At 27.5% G+C, this 26105-nt stretch overlaps 1 protein-coding gene across 1 annotated transcript in view; it reads right to left on the bottom strand.

The window, feature by feature from the left end:
- The window catches only part of LOC117182620 (filamin-A), a 240572-nt gene that overhangs the window by 126560 nt on the left and 87907 nt on the right, over nucleotides 1-26105 (bottom strand). Inside the window, exons 5-12 of the mRNA XM_033375719.1 lie at nucleotides 24910-25123; nucleotides 24662-24779; nucleotides 22222-22409; nucleotides 15124-15279; nucleotides 14881-15022; nucleotides 12335-12540; nucleotides 7228-8242; nucleotides 2088-2615 (exon numbers count right to left, since the gene is read on the bottom strand). Of these exons, the coding sequence (XP_033231610.1) occupies nucleotides 2088-2615; nucleotides 7228-8242; nucleotides 12335-12540; nucleotides 14881-15022; nucleotides 15124-15279; nucleotides 22222-22409; nucleotides 24662-24779; nucleotides 24910-25123 (2567 nt within the window). The remainder of the gene's footprint in view (nucleotides 1-2087; nucleotides 2616-7227; nucleotides 8243-12334; nucleotides 12541-14880; nucleotides 15023-15123; nucleotides 15280-22221; nucleotides 22410-24661; nucleotides 24780-24909; nucleotides 25124-26105) is intronic.

Raw genomic sequence — 26105 nt, 5'->3', positions numbered from 1 at the left:
TAATAATTATAATAATAATTTTAAGTTTTTTTTTAAGTTTTAATTTTATTATTTTATTTCATTCATCTTAAAGTCTGTAAAACTCACCCTAAATTTGGAGGCATTTGATCAAATTCTTTAGAAGTTTCTTTAATTTTACCCTAATTAATTTCAAACTCATTTCTGAATTTATTGAATTATGATTCTAAACAATGTAGAACTGATTTATTTTGAAAGTGGTTGGTTTAAATAAGTTTGTTTTGGAAATGTTATATTAAAATTTTTTTAAACTAATTGAAAATTGTACATTTCAGTATTTTTTCAAACATTATATTTATTTTATAAGATATTATCTTAAAACTATTTTGTAACTACGTTTTGGAACATACGCCCTTATGAATATTTTAATTTATCTTGTGCCGTTTCTCCAAACAGTCAATTTCATTATTTATAATGTTATTTTTTACGAAAAAAAACGAAAGCCACGCGTTTTATCAAGAAATTATTTCAAAAAAATTTTTAGATTTTTTTGGGTTAAACAACCTTTCTATTATATATTGTGTCATTTTATCAAAAATGTAATTTTTTTATTTTTAATGTTGTTATTCAAGATTAAAATAGAAACTACCAATTATACAAAAAAAAACATTAATGAAAATTGTTGTTCTCTACTTTTGGTAAAAAAATGTTTTCTATTTATTTTTTCTTGGCTTGTGTCATGTGTCGAAAAATGTAAGTTTTGTATTTTCACTGTTTTTTTATAAATAAAACAAAAACTACGTGTCCTATAAAAAAGTGATTAATAAAAAATTTGTAGATATTTTTTGGGTGCATAATGTTTGTCTCATAATTTTTTTTTCCTACCTTGCATAGTTTGACAATAAAATACAATTTTTTATTACTTTTTGTTTGATCAAAATTTCAATTATGAATTTTTCGAAAAAATTCAAAAAGTTGTTATGATAATCTTGTAGGGCTTTCGAAAATTAACATTTTACTTTTCAAGTACTATGAATAAGTGTACAGAGAATTTTTGAATCATGAAAAAATGTGGTCTCAAAAACTTTCCAAATACGCTCCCTTTTAGAATTTTTATCCAAAATGGCTGACCAACGAACTAGGCATTTAGCTTAGTACACTAAAAGAGTGTATCAAAGGCCAATCTAATAGATTATTTTGTTCAAAAGTTATCGTGCTCATAGACAGACAGACATACATAAAGACAGGCAGACACATTCGTAAAAACCTGTTTTTCGTATTCAGGGGGTCTCAAAACATGAATTTTTTTGTTTTTTACTGTTAATCATGTTTTTCATGATTAGAGCCAAAACTATACAGTCTAACAAAAAGTGGTTGATAACAAATTGGGAGATCTTTTTTAAATGGACAATTTTTGAATCTTCATCTTTTACCGTATTTTGCATGGTTTGACCGAAAAGAATGTAATTTTTGGATTTTTCATAATTTGGTATGCTGTAAAAATATGAAATTTTGATTTCTGAAAAAAATTCAAAAAATTGTTATGATAATCTTGTAGGGCATTCAAAAAGCAACATTTTTCTTCTCTCGACTTTTTTTCATATCGTGCGTTATTTGGCCTAAAATGTTTACATTCGTGTGTTTTTTGGAATTTTGTAAATGCTATAACTCTCGTAATTTTTGATATTATGAAAAAAGTCATTAGGATAAATTGTTCGAATTTTTTAATACTATTAATAACCGTGCAGAGAATTTTTGAATTTTTGAAAAAGTAGTCACAAAAATATTCAAAGTGTGCCTACTTTTTGAATTTGTATCCAAAACGGCTGGCTAACAAACTTAAACTTTAGTTTAGTGCACTAAACGAGTGTACCAAAGACCAATCTAATAGATTAATTTTTCCAAAAGTTATCGTGCTCACAGACAGACAGATAGACATACAAAGGGCATACAGACCTACAGATACATTCGTAAAAACCTGTTTTTCGGATTTAGGGGGTCTCAAAACGTGGACATTTGACAAAAACTGGGGTGAGGGGGGCAGATTTTACACAAATCTAAAACCTTCTCTGATGAGAATGTAATAAAAATGAATATCTAGTACTATAAAAATGAATGAAATATTTTACCTGTGACTGAGACACTGACATTATTAGAATCAAGACTCTGATCCAAAGTAAATGTCGTTGGTTTATGAACCGGCAAAATCTCGAGTGCATTCCCAACAACAAGAGAATTTTTGCCAGAAACCGTTCTAAATGCTGAAACTCCATTCTGACTATTCTGAGTGTATCTCTCGTGTGCGGAATCGATGGTGTCTACACTCTTGTAATGATTATTATTCTTGTTCTTTAAAATTCCGTGAGTCTGAGCCCGTCCGTTTTGGCTCTCGCTGCTGTATTTTTGGGTTGTACCGTATTCAGTGGTTGTAAATTTTTGCGTCGTACTAAAATTCGATGAAGAGTTTTGATGAACGATGGCATTCCCATTTCGGTAGTTGTTGTTGACGTAATTTGTGCTGCTTGAATGTTCTGTTGTTGCTCCATTGCCAGTCAAATTGGCTAAAGATTCGAGGCTTCCATAAGAGAGAAGCGATTTTGTTTTGGCGATAGCATCCCATGAATCGCGTCGAGATGTTCCGCCTATCATTGAGGAGACTGGAAGAAAATTATGCTGTTATTAAATGGATTCAATCTAGGCTTGAAATTGTAAAAAAAAATTAATAATAATAATTGACCCTGAGTTATTGACCGGGTGGGGATCCTTTAAAAAGACCATACATTGTCAAACTTGGTAATTTGGGACTTGCGGAGTAAATTCGAACATTCGTAAATTTATATTCTAAATTCAGGGTGGCCAGGAGATTGAAGTTTCCGATTTTTCTGAAAATTCCCTGACTTTTCCCTGACATTTAAACGAATTTCTCTGACAGGAAAATCCTACAAAAGCGAATAAGGTTTCAATAATGTGCCAAGAAAAATAGTGAAACAAGCCAGAAAAATGTTCTTTCCATAGCAGTATGGATTAATTAAGTAACCGACTTGTACCAAAATTATCAATAAATAAATAACTACAAATAAAAAACTAAGAATCGAATTCTATTTTTGAAGAATGTAGATTGAAAAAATATTTATATTGATATTAGGAAGCGCGTCAAAATAATATTAAAATATATCAATTCTATTTTCCCTGACAGCTACTTCATTTCCATGACTTCCCTGAGCTGTGGCAATCCTGAAATTACTTAAGGTGGTTTTAATCAGAATTTAGAAACAGCATTCAATGCTATCAATTTAAAAATGTCCAAATTTGTCTCACGTGCCCAATATTACCCCGTTTGACAGTATATGCAAACAGTTTTATTTTCTTAATGAAAAAGGTCGTGTTTAAATCAATCTTTTTTTTTGACAGTGAGAGGGGGGTGCAACTATTTTTCAATGCTACCTTACATGGGGGATACGTGGTCAAACGCATTTTCTACGTATGATATTTTCAAGCATGCGAATCGTTAAGAACAAAAGTGACGCAACTTTTATTATGAATAGCTGCTTACGAGGGCAGTCTAGTGTTTACTGTAACGCCTACCAGTTAAAGGTAAAGCAATTTAATATAACTTTATTGATAATTGTAAGAAAAAATACTTATGATTTGCCTAATAATATTAGTAGCACCTAGTAATATTAGTATTAATATTAAATTAAATAATGATAAATTCACGAAATACAAAAATCTATTTATTTGTCGCAGACTTCACAGTTTTTCCCATTTTCTCGATTTTTTGACTTAAATCCAAACTAAAATAATAGATTCTAATTAGCAAATCCAAAAATTTTGTTAAAGTCATTCTTTTTAGTTTAAAATGTAACTGTTTTGTGTAAAATTTGTCTTTTCGATTTAAAAATTTACATATTTTTGTAGAACTTTAACCTATTTTCGTTAAAAATCCAACTGTTTGGTTAAGTATTAATCTGTTTCGATAAAAAATGAACTTTTTTAAATGAAAATTAACATTTTCGGGTTGAGAATTGAACTACTTTGAACAAAATTCGTATTTTCGACTCGAGAACTCAACAACTTGATAGAAAATTCAACTTTTTGTTAGAAACTTAAACTTTGCTAAAATTTAACTTTTTTATTGGAAGATTAATTATTTTAATTAAAATTTTATTTTTACGTTGAAAATTGAATTATTTTGTGAGAATTCGTCATTTTTGGTTGAAAATTTAACAATTTGTTTAGCAAAATTCAACTATTTGGTTAAAATACATCTATTTTGTTGAAAGATCCTCTTTTTTGGTATAAAATTAATTTTATTGGTTGAAAATGCAACTATTTGGTTAAAAATGTATGTCTTTTTTTATAATTCATCTTTTTTAGTAGAAAGTTCATGTTGCTGGTTGAAGATTTATCACTTTAGTTAAATACATGTCTGATTCAAAAAATAACTTTTTTGATAATTCGTTTTTTCAGTCAAGAATGAATTTTTTAACTTAAAGCTGTTTGATTGGAAATTCAACGGTTTGGTTGAAAATCAATTCTTTTGTTAGAAAATAATATTTTCGGATTGAAAATTAAACTGTTTTGTAGAAAATTCAACAATATGGCAGAAAATATTTTGCAAAACATTTTTTTTATTGAAAATTAATTTTTACAAATGAAAACTTAACGTCCATTTTTAGTAAACAGTGGACCTTTTTTTACGTTCAAAATTCAACTATTTGGTTGAAAATTTATTTAATTTGTAGAATATTCGTCTTCTTGATTGAAAATTAAAATATTTTATTTAAAATGTATGCTTTTGGTCGAGAAATCGTTTTCTTTAGCGGAAAATTAATTTTCTTGGTTTAAGGTTTTTAATATTAGTTGAAAATTATATATTAGTTGAATTGTATAAGATTTTAAGGCACTTCAAGGAAGTTTAATCAGATTTCAAGAAATTTTATGTGATTTTAAGAGATTACAAAATATTTCAAAAGATTTTCGAGAATTATATATTTTTAAGGGATTTCGAGAATTTTGTTATGACTTTTAGAAGATTTTGATGGATTTTAAAATAAATTAAGGGTTTTAAGGAAATTCGAAAAGAGTCCCAGGGATTTTTTGACAATGAGAATTAAATAAAACGCTATGCCTATAGGATAATACACAAAATAGTTTTAAAAATGTAGTGACTTGAATTTTTTTCTCCAACTTTTAAAGACATTTCATAAAATTATATTCATTCGCTTTACTTCTATGGTGGTATTTAAATATTTAAAAGACTTTATTGTATAAATTCTAAATGTAGGTAAATGAACAAAAAATCTGAAACTCATGCTAACAGTTAGAGGAAAATATTATGAAAGAAGAATACGTGCATAGAATAAAATGTATTAAACTCTAATTTAAAATATTTACAAAGATGAAGAAAATCTTTTAAATTTAATTCCTTCTTCACTAAGTTTAATAATAATTAATACATTTTACCAAACATGATACATTTAATTTTCTAGTGTTTTCAAATCCCAGGAATTTTTACATAAATTTTTTTAATGGTCCTAACAATTCAAGGTGACTTCAGGATCAATTAAATAAAGACTTTAAAAAATGCACTGAATTAAATAGAATTGAGTGAATTTGAAAGGATTCAAGTAAATTAAAAAAAATCCAAGAGAATTCCAAAGAATTTAAAAGAATTCAGGGTGATTTCCCAGAAAAATGTCAAATCATCAAATCTTTGAAACTCTACCAATTTCTAACACAAGAATTGACTAATGATTAGAAAACAATTCAAGATAAATTCTAAAGAATTCAAATGAAATGGAACAATGTTTAAAATCGAAAAAATATGATTGATTACAATCAATTTTGAGTGAATTTAAATAAAATCAAGAGAAATAAGAAGAATTCGATGAAATTCAGAAAAAATCGACCTGAATTTAAAAAGTAATCAAGTGAATTGAAAACAGTTCAAAATCATAGAAGAAAATGAGCTGAATTGGGTAGACTTGAGTGAAAATCTAGAAGAATTCAAACAAATTTCAAAGGATGTAGCATAAATTAATAAGAACTCAGGGCGAATTAAAAATGGATTATAAAAAATATTTAAAAATTTCTTCAAATCTTCGAAACCCTAAAAAATCACACATGTCTGGTGAAAAATTCTTTGAAATCCATTAAAATATTGAAATCCATTAATATGTTGAAATCCCTTAAAATTATTAAAACCAATGGAAATCCCTTGAAATTGTTTAAATCTTTTGAAAGTCCTTAACAACTTTTAAAGCACTTGAAAACGACTGCGAATCTTTTAAAATATCCTCAAGTATTTAAAATTCTTTAAATCCCATTAAATTACTGAAATCAATTAAAAATGTCTTTGTAATCTTTCAAAATAATCAAAATTATTTTAAATCTTTTAAACTTCTCTGCAATTTTTTAAAGTTCTTGAAAATGTCAAGGAATTTGAAAAAAATACGATAAAATATTTCAAATTCTTCAATGACTTTATCAATTAAAAATTATTTAAATTAAAAAAAAATCCATTGACTTAGTAGAAAATAATAAATTTATAGAAATAAAAGTGAATTAAAAAACTTCCAGTGAATTCATAAAAAAACTTCTCATGAATAAATTCTTTAAAATGCAATTATAAAATTCCGTGATATTCTAAAATGATATTTTCTGAAATCATGCAAAATATATTAAAATACGTTGAGAGTTTTAAAATCCCTTGAAATCCTCGGAAATCTTTTGAAATCCATACATCCTGTAAAATCGTTCCATATCTTCAGAAATTCTAGAGAATTTGTTATTCCATAATATTTGAAAAGATTTTAAATCACTTTAAATTAATAAAATTAATCAAAGAAAATCCTTAAAATTATTGAATTCTATTAAAAATTTCTCGGAACTTTTATAAATACCCTGAAATAATTCAAACTCATGAATTAATTTATTGAAGGAAAAGTGACCAATGTGCTACTTTAATTTGAAAAAGTGACTATCTCACAGAAATTATCTGATTTTTGTTATTTTTTTCAAACTGCCTGACTCAAATACAGTACCCATAGAGACCAAATCTTGAAAATAGGGTACTTTAGGGCCCTTAACTGAATATACGGTACAATTAGGAATATAGAGACCGTTCTGTGAGGCCTGTACTTGCTTTGTTAAAAAAACGGAGTCAAATAGTGTCAATAGTGGCGCGAGTCCAAGCCCCGCTTGATTGGACAGTATTTAAAAATTGTACTTGAAAAACACCACGAAAGCAAATTAAATACTACTTACCTTTGACATTGCTGCTCGTATCAACAACTGCACTCTCCACAGATCCTCTTCTGTTGCTCAGAGGATCCTTCTCTCCAGTCCTCGGACTGAAACTCCTCTTTACCGGACTCTGCGGATTTCCAAACGTCATTGGACTTCTCGTCGGCGACCTCGATCGATTCAAAGATCCCGATTGGTAAATATCCTTCGATTCCTTAATCGTCTGACTATTCGTCGAACGATTCAAAGATCCCGTCTGATAAACATCCCTCGACTCCTTAATCGTCGGACTATTCGGGACCTTGCTAATTGGACTTGGATTCGGTGATCGAGATCTGTTCACCGAAGTCGAGGAATAAATATCTTTCGACTCCTTAATCAAACTCGGACTCTGGGTATTCCTTATCGAGGAGTTGCTGATATTCGGCGAACTGCGATTATAAGTAGATGAATAAATCTCCTTCTCCCTCGTCTCTCGGATGATCGAAGGACTGTTTAAGTTCCGCGGAGAATGCTGATTATGGGAAGATCGAGAGTTGTTCAGAGAACTCGAAGTATGATGATAAGAACTCGAATTTTCGAAGCTACTGGAACTACTTTTGTTAAAAGGTGAGTGGGTGGGACTTGGAGATTTATAAGTTGGTGACGAATAGGTCTTCTGGACTGGACTAGACCGTTCCGTCGACGAAACATTGATTCCGTTCATTCTCCTCTCGAGGGATGATACTTTCGACCTTTCTAGACTCGATGTCGATTCCTTTGATCTTTTGGATCCTTTTTGTGTGCCAACACGAAGTGAGAATGGAGAACCACGAACGTCAGAGCCGTTGAAGTATACGTAGACTCGGTATTTTCCAGCATCGCGTGGCACAAGGGATATTCGATATCGCATGCGTCCGATATCCTCGATTCGATATGGAATCGACTGCTTGTCATGCACTATATCTATGATTATGTCACCCAATCCGCCGGTTCCTGTTGCATCGACGGTAAATGAAAAAGGCTGACCTGGCATTGCTCCGTCCGTATCTAGGAGCTGCAAATTATTCATTGATAATTAGATAAAATAATTGAGGGGAAACCACCCTACAGTAGTTAGGAAAAAATTCAACAACATTTAACTGCATCCGTTTCCAAAATCATAAAAAAGATTATGGTTTTTAAATAAAGCTTCCATATTTAATTGTGTATTCTTATGGAAAAGAATATCACAAAATCAATCAATTAGCTGTATTAAACATTTTTATCAGACCTGGTCAAGGGTACGATTTTGACACCTTTGTCCATCAATAGGCCTTCAGGGTATCTCTTTTAACTTGATAGCCGCGCCATCTGACACGCGAATTATTGAGCATTTCAAAGTTATTAGAGGAATGTAAATGAAAAAGAGCAGTAAATATCAATTAATTTTAATCAGAAATATTATACTTCCCAATAGTTTCAAATTCTCGATAATTATAATTTATTATTAGTATACTCACAATTAAATTCAGTTTATTGAGTAAATAATAGTTGAAACTATGATTATTATACTTATGATTATTTAACTTCATGAAATTCTTAATAACTAATAATTGACACTATTTTCTTAGTTTATTATTTACAATAACTTAAATTTGACAACTTCACCAAACAAAATAAAGAAACAAACACGGCCTTTAACTTAAAGCAACTCCTGCAAATTTTGACAACTACATTTTTCGTAATTTGGCGATTACCTACTGTTGGTTATCTATACTATGGAAAATATAATGTCCAATAAAAAATGTACAAATATTTATAAATATTAAAGAAATGAAGCTTTGCATAAATAAATATTTTTCATTAAACTTCAAGCTTCGATTCTAATGTATAAACATGCCATAAAAAAGATTCATTTAGTTAAAAAGTATAAATAAAGAGGCGAAATTTTTTCAGGTTAAAAATTAATTTTTTGCTCTCACACACTAATTTATTATAAAATTCCAATTAAATTTCATCAGAAAATATAGTATTTTTGTCGAAATTTCTTACAAACAAATATAATGAACATTTTTGTCAGTTTTCCAGTTAATTAGGATTATCTACTGTAAATCATTATCTACTGTACGATGGTTTTCTCTATTACGGATTTTTAATTGTATTTTATAATTTAAGTCCATTACAAATTACTAAACAAACACACGTGACCAAAATAGATAATGAAAAAATTTCTAAAGAAATTTAAAAAATTATTTCTAAGTCCCAATAAAAATACTAGAATACCAAATTTCAGGAACGACAGTAGTTAAGTCATTCAATTTTAGGTAAAAAAGGGGATTTCATTTATTATTATAAACTTTTTTATATCATACAGATATCTCGTAAATATTAAACGAAAGTCCCCTTTAACATTTTTATCAGTAGAAAGATTTTAATTCCTTATTTTCAACGCTAGTATTCTTTTCAGAACAAATTTCTGAGTTGTTTCAAGTATTTTTGTACGCAATCTAGAAAGAAATAATTTGAAAATCACGAAAATTACTATTTAAAAATCCTACTTTTTTTATTTTTGTTTCCTTAGGCATTTGAATTTGTTTCTAATTATTTTTATCAGTGAAAAAAGCTCTTAGATGTTCAAATGATTTTTTAATGTCAACTAAAAAAATACTATGGTGTAAAAAAAACAGAAATAAAAAATGAATTCTTCACGAAAACAATGCTAATATGTAAAACCAAGCTACATAAAAAGCAACTCCAAATTAATTATAATTTGTTGAGGGTCATAAAATACGCTACTTTTTTGCACATCACTTTCAATTTTCAAAATTTTTTTCTCAAACTAAAACTCAGATACTTTTACCCGACATGCCGTTTTACGTATTTTATTACAAATTTTAAAAATATTAACAATGAATCAAAATTTATATTTATTTATAGCAACAAACTTTCATTCCTCTCTATGCCCTTTTTCTCGTTTTTCACTTAATCGCGAACTCAATTAATAGATTCTTATCAGAAAATCCAACTATTCTAAATTGAAAGTTCATTCTTTTTTATTAAAAAGTTGTTAATACTTAGTGAAAACTTCAACAATTTTGTTAAAAAGTCATGAATTAGTTGAAAATTCAACTATTTGGTTCGAAATTAATTTTTTCCCCAAATAATTCGTCTTTTTGGATTTAAAAATGAACTGTTTGGTTGAAAGATTCCCTTTTTTTAAATACATATTTTTTGATTGAAAATGAAACTTCTTTGTAAACTGTTCGTCCCTTGGGGTTTGAAAATTCAACAATTTAATACAAAATTCAAATATTTGGTTGAAAATTATCTTTTTGGTGAAAAATTCATATTTTTGAGTTGAAGATTTAACAGTTTATTGTCAAAAATCTGTCTTTTTGGATTAAAAATTTCGGGCATCCAAAATTTGGTCTTTTTGGCTCAAAAACTCAACAATTTGGTTGATTTTTTATGTTTCTAGACTGGAAAATCTTTTATGTATTGTTTAATATACTATTTAATTTAATGTTTTTTAGTTCAACTGTTTTTTATTTCAAACTAAATCTTTTTGGCTGAAATATCAGCTATTATTTTTTTCATTGAAAATCCATTTCTTTGGTGGAAAATGTAACTATTTGATTGAAAATTCAATTATTTGATAAAAAAAAAACTTTTTTATTAAAAAATATACTTTCGGGTTGAAAATTTCACCGTCTTGTAAAAAGTTCGTCTTTTTTACTAAAAAATTCAACAATTTGATTTAAAAATCAACTTTTTGTTAAAAAGTAATGTTTTTTTAGATGAATTCCATCGTTTATGATTTAAAATAAAAATATTTTTTGGTCGAAATATTAACTATTATTCTTTTCGCTGAGAATTCATTTTGTTCTTGGAAATGCAATTACTTGATTAAAACTTCAATTTGCACAACACAATCTTAAATGCCCCTCGTCTTTTTTATTTTTATTCTTTTTAAATAAAAATAAAAATTTACCAACTTTTCTTTGTTCGTTCAACACCCTTTTTAAATCAATAAAACCCATTTTCCCCCTCTTTTAATCGGGTTTTTAAATTTGAATATATTATATTCTTGTTTTTTTTTTTAATATTCAATAATTTTGTAGGTAAATTTGAATGTCGGATGTAAAAGAGGCATTTAAATTTAAATTGATTGTGAATTTGATTCCTTTAATTTCAAATTTAAACTACTCTACAAATTTTATCTAAGATACTTTTTGTTCTTATTCCCTTGTGTGCAACATTCAACCTTTTCAGTTTCATGAAACATATTTCTAATGGAATTTTCATTTTTTTTATTCCAAAGAGTAGAATACTTTTTTTATTAGAAATACGCGATTGATTTAGCACATTGAAAAAACGAAATTGAAGCCTTGACAGAGTTAACGTTAGGTCAACAAAAATACTTTTATTTAAGACTATTGTCCATAGCATGAGAAATTTATGCTCAAGGATTGTCAGCTGTATGTGTAGTATGAACACTAAAAAAACGATGTCATATAACAAAGAATATATACATATGCTGACAAATCAAATACAAAAGTCAGTAAATTTGCAGAAAATTCGTCTTATTCACTTGAGAATTCAATAATTTGGTTGAAAGTTGTTTCTTTCTTGACTTACTTCTTTTTAGTTGAAATTCAACCGATTTATAGAAAACTCACCTGTTTGACCAACAAATTAATTTTTTTTGGTTGAAGATTTATCACTACAGTTGAAAATTCACCTCTTTCGTTCAAAATGTAACTATTTTGTTGAAAATTCTTCTTCTGACTTAAAAATTCAACTACTTTGGTACAATATTGAATTATTTGGTTGAAAATTAATTTTTCCTTTCTTTACAATTCATCATTATAATTGAAAATTCATCTTTTTATTTTAAAATATCACTATTTGGTTCAAAATTCAACTATTATGCAAGCAGATTCAACTTTTATTTGAAAATTTACTTTTTTGTTGACAATTCATAGTTTAAAGATGAATATTCAACTGTTTTTTTTTAGAAAATTTGTTTTTTTTTTGTCTTGAAAAATCAACAATTTGGTTCGAAACTCATCTAATTTTGTGTCAAAATATCCTTATTTTCCCTGTTTTTAAAGAGAAAAGGGGAAAATTCGGTCAAAATTCTCGACTTTAGATGTTTATTTCTTACCTTAACTCCATTAGGGTCAAACACAAAACATGTGAATGGTCCTCCTTGAATGTGATTTCCTTTGTGAGTTATGGCAATACTCCATTCTCCTGTTTCGTCTGGTTGAAATGTAGCAGTGTGAACCCCATCGTGTTCTTTTACAGGGCAAGGAAGCGGTCTTTCTGTCGGAGACCATGCCGTCACATCAATGCCATCATGACTAGTTCCTAGAAAATTGATTTTTTAACACTTTATAATATTATACTAGCCCTGGATTTTCATTTGCGAACATTAAACATATAACAAATTTTTTAATCCATTAACAATCAATTTTTTAGATATTAAGAGTTAAAAATTGTTTGAAACAATAATTAATAATTTCCTATTGAAAACGTTCAAAATCAAACAATTTTGGATTAGATAAAGTTTTTTTTTAAAAGGAAAATATTTTGACTACAATGAAAAGGAATAAAACTTATATAATTCCTAATAAAAGCATTCTAAATTTATTAATTTGACATTGGGAAATTAAAAATCGGAAGTTCTCAAAATTGAAAAATTTCAAAATAAAATTTTGAAAATTGGAAAAGTGCGTAAGAAAGTAGTTGAATTTGTATAATTTCTAATTCTAAGCGTTCAAAATTAAACTAATTTACAGGACAATTAGAAAATGTTCAGAATTGAATATAAGAATTTTAAAAATAATAACATTAAAAGTTTAAAGGAATAACAATTTTATTATTTCTAATTAACAGCGTTCAAAATTGAATAATTTTTAATTGGAAACTTTTGAATATAAATAATTTTTTATTTGATTTCAATAACTGGAATGTTTCAAAATCAAATTTTCTTAAATTCTAGTATTTGAAATTGTTATTATTTATTATATGCAAAAAATTATTATTAATTATTAACATTAATTAAACAAACTTTCTTGTGATTAAAATTTAATTCGTCATTCAAATGGAAAAAATGTCAATAATAAACTTTTAAAATTGACTTATTATAAAAAAATATTAAAAATAAAATCAGAAAATTAAAATAATTAAGGAATTTCAGAATATTCTAGGATTTGAGATAATTAAAGAAATTCAGAGACTTTAAGGCATTTAGGTAGTCAAATTTTTAAATTTTTTTGTATAATAAAATAAGAAGTTTAGAGATTCCACTCCTGCTTAAGATTCAAAAATTTCAATTTTTATAAATTTGAAAAATTATTATTCTACCACTGGAAGAATTGACTTAATCATTTTTACTGAACTTTTTACTGATTTAGAAATTCATTTTTTTCTGATTTTTACTGAATTTCCTGAGTAAAAGAGGTTAAAATTTTTTCCATTATTCGAAACATTTTAAGTCACACTTGTCGATTATTATCGTTAACTAATGCGCGCTACAGAGCGCGTGCAACATGTCGTTGTCAATTAACTAGATACAAAAAATTAAATAAAAATACTATGATTTTAAATTTAAATTGGACAATTTAATACCTTAAAAAGAAATTGAGTGGCAATTACATTAAAATATTCACTTTGGAACATTATTAAATTTTAAATGATTCGATTTTGAATACCTAGTTCTTGCATTGTTTTGTTTTCGCCCAAATATTTTTCATCGATTAATTTAAGGGGCTTGGTAACTTGGGCTTGAACTTTCAATAAAAAAAATCAATTTTCAACGAAAAAGGTGGAATCGTTCAATTTTCAGTTAAAAAAATTAATTTTTAACAAATTAGTTCAGCTTTCAATCAAGGGGTAGAAAGGGCCTTGGGAATTCGGAAGTTACTTTAAAAATATTCAATCATTTTAGAGAATATAAATTTACACTGTACTATTTTTCTTTAATTTAAAGTCAAATCTTTTCTAATTAAAACGTTTTAAATTTTAAAATATCCCACTTTTAAATTGTAAAGTTCATTAATTTTCAGCTTCAAATTCTTTGAAAGTATACAATAATTTAAAGTATTCCTTTAAAATTGTTTAATTTCAAATGCTTATTCAAAAACCATTTTCAATGTTTAGATATCAAATTATCCTGTTTTAAATGCTTTCGATTCAAAGTTGTTCAATTTTAAACAATTCCTGTTTCAAATAATTTAATGTTAAAAGTTTCAAACATAAAGCCGATTAAGCAAGATATAAAATAGTTCAATTTACAGTTTTGACATGGAAGTCATACATTTTTTGTAATATTTAAAATAATTCTGACTTTTTTTATATAATAAGCTAAAAAGGTTTAATATATTTGGACAATTTCTTTTTTTTACTGAAACCAGTCAAACTAACATCAGAAGTGAAAAAGGTTGAAGGCTTCTTCTTTATTTAAAAATAAATTATTAGTTAACAATTATTAATTTCATTTTCTCGTAAAATTTGGAAAATTTAAAATTGATCCCAAAGAGTTTGATATACATTATCAAATGAATACGATTTAATTTTAAATTTAGTGTTACTGAACTTTATTTCTGTAAACTCATTCCCTAGATATCTAAAAATTTGTTATAATCTTTTTAAAAATTCTCAACATCTTCTTGAAATTTAAAAATTGATGGATGAAAAACTACTAACCGTAACTATTGACTAGAACCTCGACAATGGACCCAATGGCGCAGGGATCCATGCCAGGTGATTTGATTTTGGTTAAGGGCGGTAATACTCTGAAATAATAGGGGCATCCGTTAACCAGCTCTCCGTCATTATAAACCATTAACTGAAAAATAACATAAATTAATTAATAGAGCTCAAATATAATTTAATAAAAAAATATATATTGAAGTAAAATAATAAATGTTAAAAGTTAAAGACGCAAACCTTGTGCATGCCAACTTCCGTTGGCACAAAAGTTCCTTTTCCGTGGGTACCATTCCATGTCAAGCGACATTCCACTCTTCCACTTGGACTCACTATTTCGGCACGAATCTCTCGTGGAGTAACGTCCTTTGACAGCATCTCTAATCTAAAATGTGCCTGGAATAGAAAAATTCAACAAATGTTTTTTTTTTTTTTAAATGAGAGTTTAATTTTGGAAGCTTTCTAACGTAAAAGCGCCTGAATCGGAAGGAATTTGATGTTTTTTAGGATTGAAAGACTACAAAATGATTAATAATATAACAAAAAATTGGTAAATCTAAGACAAGTGTTTCTGTACTTGAAAAAGAAACAATTACAAGGTTCTCAAAGCTTAAACTAAACTTCAGAAAGTAATATTTCAGGCTAAAATTGTTTATTTGAAAACAGTTATTTAGAGATTCATGTTTTTATGTTTTGTTCTTATAAAAGTTGCCATTCTTATCTAATCCTAATGTTGCAGGGCTCATTTTACACCTGGCAAGATTCTATAAAAATCTGTTTGGTACGTTTTAGAGAAAAATATTTCTTATAAAATTAAAAATTCTATCATTTCGAAAGAAAAAAAAAATAAATTTCTAAATAACTATTGTCAATTAAACAATTTCAACCTGAAATATTCTTTTATAAAGTTTGTCTTCAGATCTCTTCCAAAATCTGTTACAATTAACAATAGGAATATTTTCCTCGATTTTCTAAATCATTTTTTACACTGCTTATTTCCGAACTTGAGATAACTAGTATAAATCCTTAAATTAATAAAACAAAAATGAATACATTCAAAAGGAAGAAAAGATTGTTTGTCGATCACAGGGGGTGAGTTTGAATAAGAATTCAACATTATGTTGGGAAGTTTCTCCAGTTTGGTTCCCTCGCTTCTTCAGGATAAAATTACATTTAAAAACATCAAGATATAGAACAAGTGAAAAAAACTAAAAAATTTGAATAATTTTGGGAAAAAATATTATTTGCCTTATATCATGCGATTGAGAGTTCACATAAAAATGAAAGATAAAGTTTACAAAAAAATTGTCTAGTCTAAGAATAGACTTGTACTTTAGACCACTGAGATATATCCTGGTGTGATTATAAATACAGTAAGATGAACATTATGGTTTTAAATTTTGTAACCCTTGGAAGTATATGTGATTTAAAGCATAAATATTCTCTTTTTATTAATACTGTTGTTTTTATTTTCAATATGTATTATTTCAGAAATTAAATTTTTTTATAGTTAGTATCAAAAGAAAGAATTGTAATGTTTTTCCATTCAACTTCACGATTATGAGTACCACAATGTACATTTATAACAAATTTTTTTTTCTTGTATTTTTATGCTCTTTTACACGTATATCTAAAATTCTTTTGGTTTCACCCACATAATATAGTATCTAATAAGATCTAATAAGATCTAATAAGAAAAAATAACATCAAAAATTGGTGCCAAAAACAAAATTTGTCAGGAAGAACAGTTAGCTACTTCTTAGAACTTCCAACGCAAGTAAAAATGAACATTATATTCAACCTTGTTGTCGGGGCAATAATGTTAACACACAGAAAATTTGGAGCGAAAGATTTGAAAATTATTACTCACTTATTATCGAACAGTGATTATCCGATAAATTTTATTAGCCAACAAATGAAGGTCCGGAAACCAAAAATAAAATATCTAACTAATCAAAACATATCGACACGAAAACCATGATTATTGGTGCGCCAACCAAAAGTCTATGAACATTCATAACATTTTTTTTATGAAACGTCCCACATATTTAAAAAATTTAACATAGTCGTAATACCACCGATAAAACATTTCTTTATCATTTATTTTCAAGTAAAAAAATGGGATCAAATTAACGTTGTTTACAAAGTTTGTTGTAAAATTTTTCCGTCACTTGCGTGGGTGAACCCGACAAACCAGAAGAATGTTAGAAATACGTATAAAATAAAATAAAAATAACGAGAAAATGGAATTGATTCTGAATGCACTTTGTGGCACGCATAATCACGAATTTGATTTGAAAAACACTAAAATTCTTGATTTAGAAGATAACTATCAAAAACGTTTCATATCTGAAAGCATAAATAATTATTAAGATTAATAACAAAAGCATAAATAAAAAAATCTGTCCGCTTCGCGGGCACACTCTAATCGTGCGCTAGGCGCGCGACTCGCTTCGCTCGCAAGTTTGAGCGCGCTCATGGTGCGCGACAATTGAATCTCGCGCTTCGCGCTCGGATATTTATTCTTTGCATTTGAAATGCTTGAAAAAAACTTTATCAAAAAGATCTCTTTTAGATGGCAGTATTTATATGCGTCTTCATATTCTGAATTGTCAACTTAATTAAGTATAGTCAAAGATTAAGTTTCTCAAAGCTCTGTAGGCTTTGACGTACACATTCTCATCGTGACAATTGCGCTGCGCGCTCGATTTCCGACAGGCATTTGTAAACAGGTTTTGTTGGATTTTTTGCTCGTAACTTTCATCGTTTTCCACACATTTTTTTATTTTTTTTTTCAGGAATAAAACAAAAAGTACGCGTCCTATCAAGAAGTGATTCTTAACGAAATTTTATATCTTTTTTGGGATAACCATTTTTTTCAATTCAACTTTTTTCATATCCTACATAGTTTGTCCACAAAATGGATTTTTTTATTTTCCATTATTTTTTGTGCAATCAAAATTTGAATTTTCGATTTTTAAAGAAAATCCAAAAATTGGTTAGTATAATCTTGTAGGGCTTTCAAAAAGAAATGTTTTTCTTCTTTTGACTTTTTTTCATATTTTTCGGTTGATTGAAAATTTTTTAAATATAATTATATAAAATATAATATAAAAAATATATGTACATAGAATTTTTAAGTTTATAAAAAAGTTGTCTCAAAAATTTTCAAAATGCGCTCACTTTTTTCATTTTTATCAAAAATGGCTGGTTCACGAACTCGTCCTTTCTTTTAGGATCTAAAAAAAGTTTGCCAAAGATGAATTTGATTCGTTCATTTTTTCAAGAGTTATCGTGTTTACGGACGGACGGACAGACAGACAGACGCCATCGTGAAAACCGAATTTTCGGATTCAGGGGGTCTCGAAACGTGGAGATTCGTTGAAGAATTGTAATGTCAAATTTCCGACAATTCTAATACTTTCTCAATCATAAATGATGAGAATGTAAAAAGAATATTTATGCTTAAGTTCTTAGACTAGTTGACAATTTTGTGGCCAATTTTATCTTTTATTTTTATGTGAACTATTAGTCGAATGATGAATTATCAATTGTAATCTTTTTCTTCAAAATTATTCAAAATTTTCTCGTTTTTGTACTTGTTCTATATCTTCGTGTTGCGAAGCTGAGGAAATTTCCCAAAATAGTTGTAATCCTCATTCAAATACACCCCTTCTGATAAATAAACAAACTGTTCGTAATTATTTAAACTCAGATGTAACAAGAAAAAATTTAAATATCGTTGCTTTTAGTTGTTTCAACAAAGATTTCAAATGCTATATTAAATTGACTGAAATCGATTGAAATTGATTGCGACTTAAATAGTTACACAATTTTAAACCAAAATCCTTTCAAAATTAAGAAATGTTAAATTCAAAAGTCTAAACTCAAAACTCATAAACAAATGATAAACATTTTTGTCGAAAATACCAAACAATACATCGAAATTGTACCCAAAAAATACGCGGTAAGCGATGTCCTCAGATAATTCTGCAAAGTGTTATTGCAAAAAAGTATGAATTTCAGTATGTTTATAAATTGTTTATATCTTCCGAAAATACTGAAAATTTTTAAAAAGTTGTAGTATTCATTTTGAAGATAAATTTCCATTAAATTTTAAAAACTTACGAAATTGTAAAAAACTATTCTCTTATAGGAAAAAACTAGAAAATATTTTTTTACAATTTCGTAAGTGTTTAAGATCTACATGGAAATTTATCATTTAGAAAAACAACCAAAATCTGCATTGAGTATACTTTACGAAAATTTTACCAAATATATGAGATTATCAATTTTAAAAATGTTACACACGCATCTTCGAACTGTAACAATGACTTGAATTTTCAAATTTTCTTATACCATGTTCGATCTGAGGAAAAAACAAGGCAAAATTTGCAAATATTCCGTCATAAGTATTAAAAATGCTATAGAAATTAATTGTTTTTGTAGAACTTTGACATATATTTTCCGATATTTTAGAAAAAGAATTTTATAGACTGTTTTATAAAAATGATGAGCAATTTAGCTAATGTCAACAAAAAACTCGGTATAATGTATGCATTATTTAAAAAACATCTATTAAAGCATTTTTAACTTTATTTTTAATATTGCGAAAATCTAGAAAGATTCAAATTGAAACGATTTTAATTTGCACATGTTCAGAACTTTTAACATGCTCTTCGAAACTTAAACAATTTAAAAATTACATGTTCGAAATACTTCTTGTATAAAAATCATTTTAAAACACATTGTTGAAAATATAAAAAACCTATTTTTAAGAGATACATTACACTAATAAAATTTATATTATACTTTTTCATCAAAAAAGTTAGTTAAGTAGTTAAATAAAAAATTTGACCGAAGTTATATTGTTACTTTTAAATGAATAATAATAAAAAATTTAATTTTTTCTCAAATCAATTTTATTGTATTAATTTTATTATGCTGATACGCATACATAAATATAACAATTAAAAATTCGAATTGTATGAAATAAAAACTGGATTTTCTAATTTCCTTTTTGGAAAATGTAATAATCTGAATAGATTGGTTCAGAATAATAAAAAAATAAGTTTTCAAATTTTCAATTTGATTCCAGCTTCCCTGTTTAAACTTTTAGGGCTTTACGTTTGAAAACGATTAAGCTCTTTGGAAATCCCATGAAAACCTTTAAAAACCAATCCTTGAAATTGTTTGAGATTCCCTGAAATCTTTTGAAATCGCTTGAAATCTTCAATATTTTATGAAAACTTCCTTGAAATCCTTCAAAATCGACAGAAATAATTAAAAATCTATTAAAATACTTTATATTTCGTGAAATATTTCCAAATATTAGCAGATCTCTTAAAATCGTTTAAATACCTTTCAAATGTATTTTAATATTTCCAGTCCGCGGTAATCTTTCCGAATCATTTGAAATTCATTAAAATATTTTCAAATTTATTAAAATTTGTCGTTCACTTCAAATCCTCTATAATATTCAGAAATACTTTGACATTCCGTTAAATCTTTTGAAAGTATTTGAAATATCTTGAAATCATCGAAACCTCTTAAAATCTCTTTAAATCCTTGAAAATCCTTGTAAATACATACTTTGAAATTGCTTTAAATCTTCGAAATCTGATATTCTTTAAAATTTAAGAAAATACTTCGGTATCCCTTAAAATGCGTTAAAATCCTTTAAAATATTTTCAAATATTTTGACATCGCTTGAAATTATTTATATCCTTTCAGATTGCTTGAAATATTCGAAATATTTTAAAAACTCTTACAAATCCTTAAAATGTCTTGAAATCCCTCAAAATCTTTGTAATCAGCGGAAATCTTTAAAATCGCTTTAAAATTTCTTGCAATCTTTCAAATCCGTGGGAATTTTTCTGAATCTTTTGAAATCGCTTAAGATATTTTCAAATTCATACAAATATTTTCAATGCCATTCAAATTCGTCGAAATTCCTTCAAATACTTCATAATATTTGAAAGTCCTTTGACGTTCCGTTGAATCTTTTAAAACCATCTAAACCGCTAAAAATTCCATAAAATATTTAAATCCCTCACAATTCTTTGCAATCAGCAGAAATCTTTGAAATCCCTTGAAATTGATTGAAATCTTTCAAATCCTTGGGATTTTTTTTAAATCTCTTTAAATGCCTTAACATATTTTCAAATCCATTAAAATATTTTCAAAACCATTGAAATTCGTCGAAATTCCATTCAAATCCTTCATAATATTTGGAAGTCCTTTGTTATTCGGTTAAATCTTTTGAAATTCTTTGAAATCCCTTGAAATCAATAAAAAAAACCTTCAAATCTCTTATAATACGTTAAAAGCCGTTAAAATGTTTTAAAATACTTCGAAATCTCCTGATATAATGTAAAATTTGGAAAAATTCTTCAGTATCCTGAAATACCCTTTAAAATTCCTTAAAGTCCTTTAAAATCTTTGCAAATATTTCGAAATCCCGTGGAATTTTAATGAAATCCATTCAGATTGCTTGAAATCTTCGAAATCTCCTGATAACCTTCAAGAATTAGGAAAATACTTTAGTATCTCTTGAAATCCCATTATTTATTTTGAAATATTTTGAAATCTCTTGAAATCACTTTAAATCCTTTCTAATCCGCGAAAATCATTCATATTTTCCTAAAATCCCTCAAAATAAATCGAAACCTTTCGTTATCTCTTGAAATCCCGCGACATCTCATGACATTTCCAAAAAGCTTTAGAACTTTCGTTAAATTCCGTAAAAAATAATGTAATTCTGTGAAATACTTTGTAATCCTTTGAAATATCTTAGAATCCCTTGAAATCAGTTAAAAACATTCCAAATCACTGCAAATATTTTAAAATATTGTTTACATTGAAAATAATTAATACATTGAGTAAAAAATAAAAAAATCTTATGTAGGAATGGGGGGGGGGGGGCACAAAAATCTTCCGAGTCCAAACAATATAGGGGGAGTAGGTTTAAAATGTCAAAAAGCATCTTTACGTAGTTAATGTACGTTCCCAAATTAACCCTTAAAGGACACTTGGGGTCACTGTGACCCCAGAGACTTTCCGATTATCTACGTTGTTTTTTTTTCAAGTTTTTTTTTCGAATAGTTAAATCATCACTGAAGCTTTGAAGATATTTTTTCTAGTTTGTAATGTTTCAACATCACTCATAATCGCATCCGGGCAACAATTGTGTCAAACTATGACAAATTGCACATTTAAATCTCTAAGAAAAAAGTTTCTTTGGAATGTTTGGAGAGACTTTTCTACGGTCGTTGGGTATTCTTAATAGAGTGTGAGAAAATTTTGAGGGTAATTATTAGACAGTAAAAGTCGACCAACCGGCTGCTGCACTCTTGCGGAAGTACTCTCTATGTGCACAGCAATTTGCTCGCTGGCTTGAGGGCGAGGCTTCAGCCACTGAAAGTATGCTGCATAAGCCATTACTCCCAAATGCTCCACATTCTGATCAGCCATGTCTTTCGCTTTCAGGATAGGTTCCACCCCCAGCTTTTTCCCACTGTCGATACCTACAGCAAAAGAAAATAAAGAAATCAGTTACATACAGAATGCTCAAAATTAATTTTTTTCCTTCTTTACTGAGGAAAATTTTCTACTCACTGCATTTTTTGCTAAAAAAGACCTACTAGGATCAATCTAAATTCAAAAAAAAGAGGAGAAAGTGACGAGAATTTTCATCAGAATATATTTTTGTGAAATTGTTCTATTATGCGTGGTCACAAATTTAATTTCTAATACTTAATTCGACATTTCTAATTTTTTAGTCTGTATTTCAAGATTGAAAGGATCAAATTTTAACTTGCATATTTATTAAAATAACACATATTTGATTTGGAAAGGTTTCAATTTTTAATTTTTCAAATATTAAAGGCACACCGTTATGTCTTAAAATTGTTCAAGTATTCAACTTATGTGTAGTGCGAATTTAAAACTTTTTAGACCGAAATAAAAAATGCAATGGAAAATTAACTTTATTATTTAAGCAAAATGTCCAGGTTTCTCTTGTAACCTGATATGTATATATTTGAAGAGTATTAAAAACGAATTATAGTGTTTATTTAAAATCTTATTCTTGATTCTATAAAGTATCAAATTTATTTTGCTTCACAGTTTTCCCGATTCCCATCCCTTTCTCGTTTTTCCTCTTAAATGCGAACGAAGTTTACACAACCCAATAAGAAAATCAGCTTTTGTTTGAAAAGTCTCCTGATAAATTTTTCGTTTAGAATTAATCTTTTTGTTTAACAACTTTGTTATTTTTTTCCAAATCAAATTTAGAAATTTTTTTTCAAAATTGAATTATATTGTTGGAAATTCCACAATTTTGTTAAAAAGTTATACTTCTTGATTGAAAATTCAACAATTTCAATGAAAATTTTGGTTTTTCCAGACTAACTTTTTTGTTGAAAAATCAATTGTTTTGTAAAAACTTCGTATTTTTGGTTCGAAAAATCAACAATGTTGTAGAAATAGTAACTATTTGATTAAAAATTTATTTTTCTTTGGGTAAAATCCAACTGTTTTTTAATTTTAATTAAAATCTTTTTTTAATATCAACAATTACGTGTTTTGTTGAAAATTCATTTTTTGAAATTAAACATTCAACTCCTTCGTTGAAAGTTGAACTTTCTCCAAAGTTATTTTTTTTTTTTGGGTTAAATATTCATAATTTTGTATGAAAATTCGTTTTTTTGTTGTTAAAAATTATTATTTTTAACTGAAAATCGAAATATTTTGTTAAAAACTCAACAGATTGGTTGCCCATTAACTTTTTTCATGAAAATTGATTTCCGTAAGTTGAAATTTCAACTTTCATGTAAAAAAGTCATCGTTTTGGTTTGAAAATGAAAGATTTGGTAAAAAATTCAACTATTTGATACAAAATTAAACTGTTTTATAAAAAACTGTTTCTATTTTTTTTATTCAAAATTAGCTCTCGTGAATGAAAATTTAAGTATCCCATTTTTAAATAAAATTGATCTTTTTGCTTCTTCATAGAGGAATATATAAATTATATCCTATAAATTAATCAAATAAAATTTGGCCTAACATCGCAATAATTGTTCAAACGATTTAGTTAATAATATGTGATTTGTGGAAAGTTCGTATTTTTTGTAGAAAATTAATCTACTTGGTCGAAAATTCAACTATTTGGTTCAAAATTCGTCCCTCTTGTTTGAAAGTTGAATTGTTTTTGGTTTTAAATGGAACTGTTTAGTTAAAATTTAAGTATTTTGCAAAATACTGACTTTTTAAATGGAAAATTCATCTTTTCTGGTTAAGAATTAAAATATTTTTTAATACGAGTACATTCGACTTTTTAGTTAGAAAACTCAACTTTTTTGTTGAAAATTTATCTTTTTTAATTGAAAATTCAAAATATTTGATTAAAAATACAATTTATTTCGACTTGAAACATTAGGCATATAGCATCTGCATTAACGTTATTTAAAAGAATTTAATCCCCTATTTTCTTAATTTTTTTGTCGCTTTGAGGTCTGAAATCTCTTATACAATAATTCAACTGATATATTTTACCTTGGATATCAAATGTTTTATTTATTTTTTTCATAATTTATATAATAAAGTAATTACTATTAAATAATAATGATTATAAACGCTTTCAACCGGGAAAACCAGGAAATAGCCTGGATTTATTTTTTAATTTGAGTGGCCACCCCATAATTTCTTTTTCCAAATTTTGATTAACATTATAAGAACGAATGGAACCCAATAAGAAATGTATAAAGCCATTATTTACCCAATTGTAAATTTTGTTCCCAGGAAGAAGGATTTGGATCGAGTTTGTCGTAAGGAGGAGCAGGTCCTCCTAAGTTTCTGACGATTCCGCACAAGGCTCTTCCATCATTCCAATCAGTCTGTGAATAAACGAGATGCATTGTAAAGAAAAGAAAAGTGCGCAAGAGTGGGTGCAGCAGAGAGACTTTTGTTTTAATAACACAAATTATTATTGTGACAGTCGAGAAAATCGATTAAGTGAGTACTTACTGTGAAATTCCGAACTGGAGCATGAGGCAGCTGAGAATTTACCCACCGCAAAGTAGCGTAAAATCCAGGCGATCCTTCTTTCATAAAGTAGGATAGATATGTCATTCCTGACAATTCGTCCAAATACGGAGAGGCTAGATATTCTGGTTCTAATACCGCAGGAATATCGAATTCCCTCTTTGCTATTTCCATTGCTTTGCGGCAATTATAGACGCTAAAAATAAAAAAGGGAATAATTTTTTTAAGCATATCAAGCAATGAGAAATAATTAAACATCACCAAAATCATCTAAGGTGTAAAAAAATCCGCAAAGCAAAAAGTTAACGGTACAATAAAAATAGTTGAGTTGAGCCGTTTTCAACGAAGAAAAACAATCCCGGTCATTTACCGGTTCGCAAAAATTTTTCACGGTCATTGAAGTGGAAAAAATCGAAGTCATAAGGATGACAATTTGTTCATTCAAAGCAGACAAAACTGAACTGCCAATTAAAGCACACAAAGGGAAACTCTCCTCAATTGAAAATTTTTTTAAATGGAATTATTAAAATTGTAACGTTCACAGTTTTAATTGAACACTCTGAAATTTTAAAGATTTAGTGCTATTTCAAATTCAGGTTTGAATATTTGATTTTTAATTGCTCATTTAAAAAGAATAGTCAAATATTGATCAATATTTTTAAAATGTTTTATTTTTTTAATTGAACATTTGTTAATTAATTGAGTTGAAAATGGAAAATAATAGACTGAATACGATGTTTAAATATTATCTCGATAAAAGGATTTGAAATTGAATAAAAGCCTTCAATTAATTATCTATTTTTTAATGTTTACTTTTAATGTCATTTTTATGATTAAATACAAAACTACGTGTCCTATCAAAAAGTGATTGAACTGGAACTTTTTTGAGACTAGGAAATACCGGGAAATGATAGTGAATTTAATTTTTTACCGAATATTTTACCAATTTTGAGAAGAAAAATCTATCCAGTCACTTGAAATATCACAAATGACCCCAAGGGGTCTGTTTATTACAAATACTTGGTTTAGACATAAAATGATCCACATGTACACCTGGTCTAAAGGAAATAGTCGCGGTATAATTGACTTTGTTGTTGCGGATGAAAGACTTAGAGAGTTAGTCAAAGATACAAGGGTCTTGAGGGGTCCTGAATGCAATACTGACCATTACCTTCTGA

Source organism: Belonocnema kinseyi, chromosome 2, assembly GCF_010883055.1.
Source record: "Belonocnema kinseyi isolate 2016_QV_RU_SX_M_011 chromosome 2, B_treatae_v1, whole genome shotgun sequence".
Lineage (NCBI taxonomy): Eukaryota > Metazoa > Arthropoda > Insecta > Hymenoptera > Cynipidae > Belonocnema > Belonocnema kinseyi.
The sequence above is the reverse complement of the archived record's forward strand: the minus strand, read 5'-3'. Positions and strand labels throughout refer to the sequence as shown.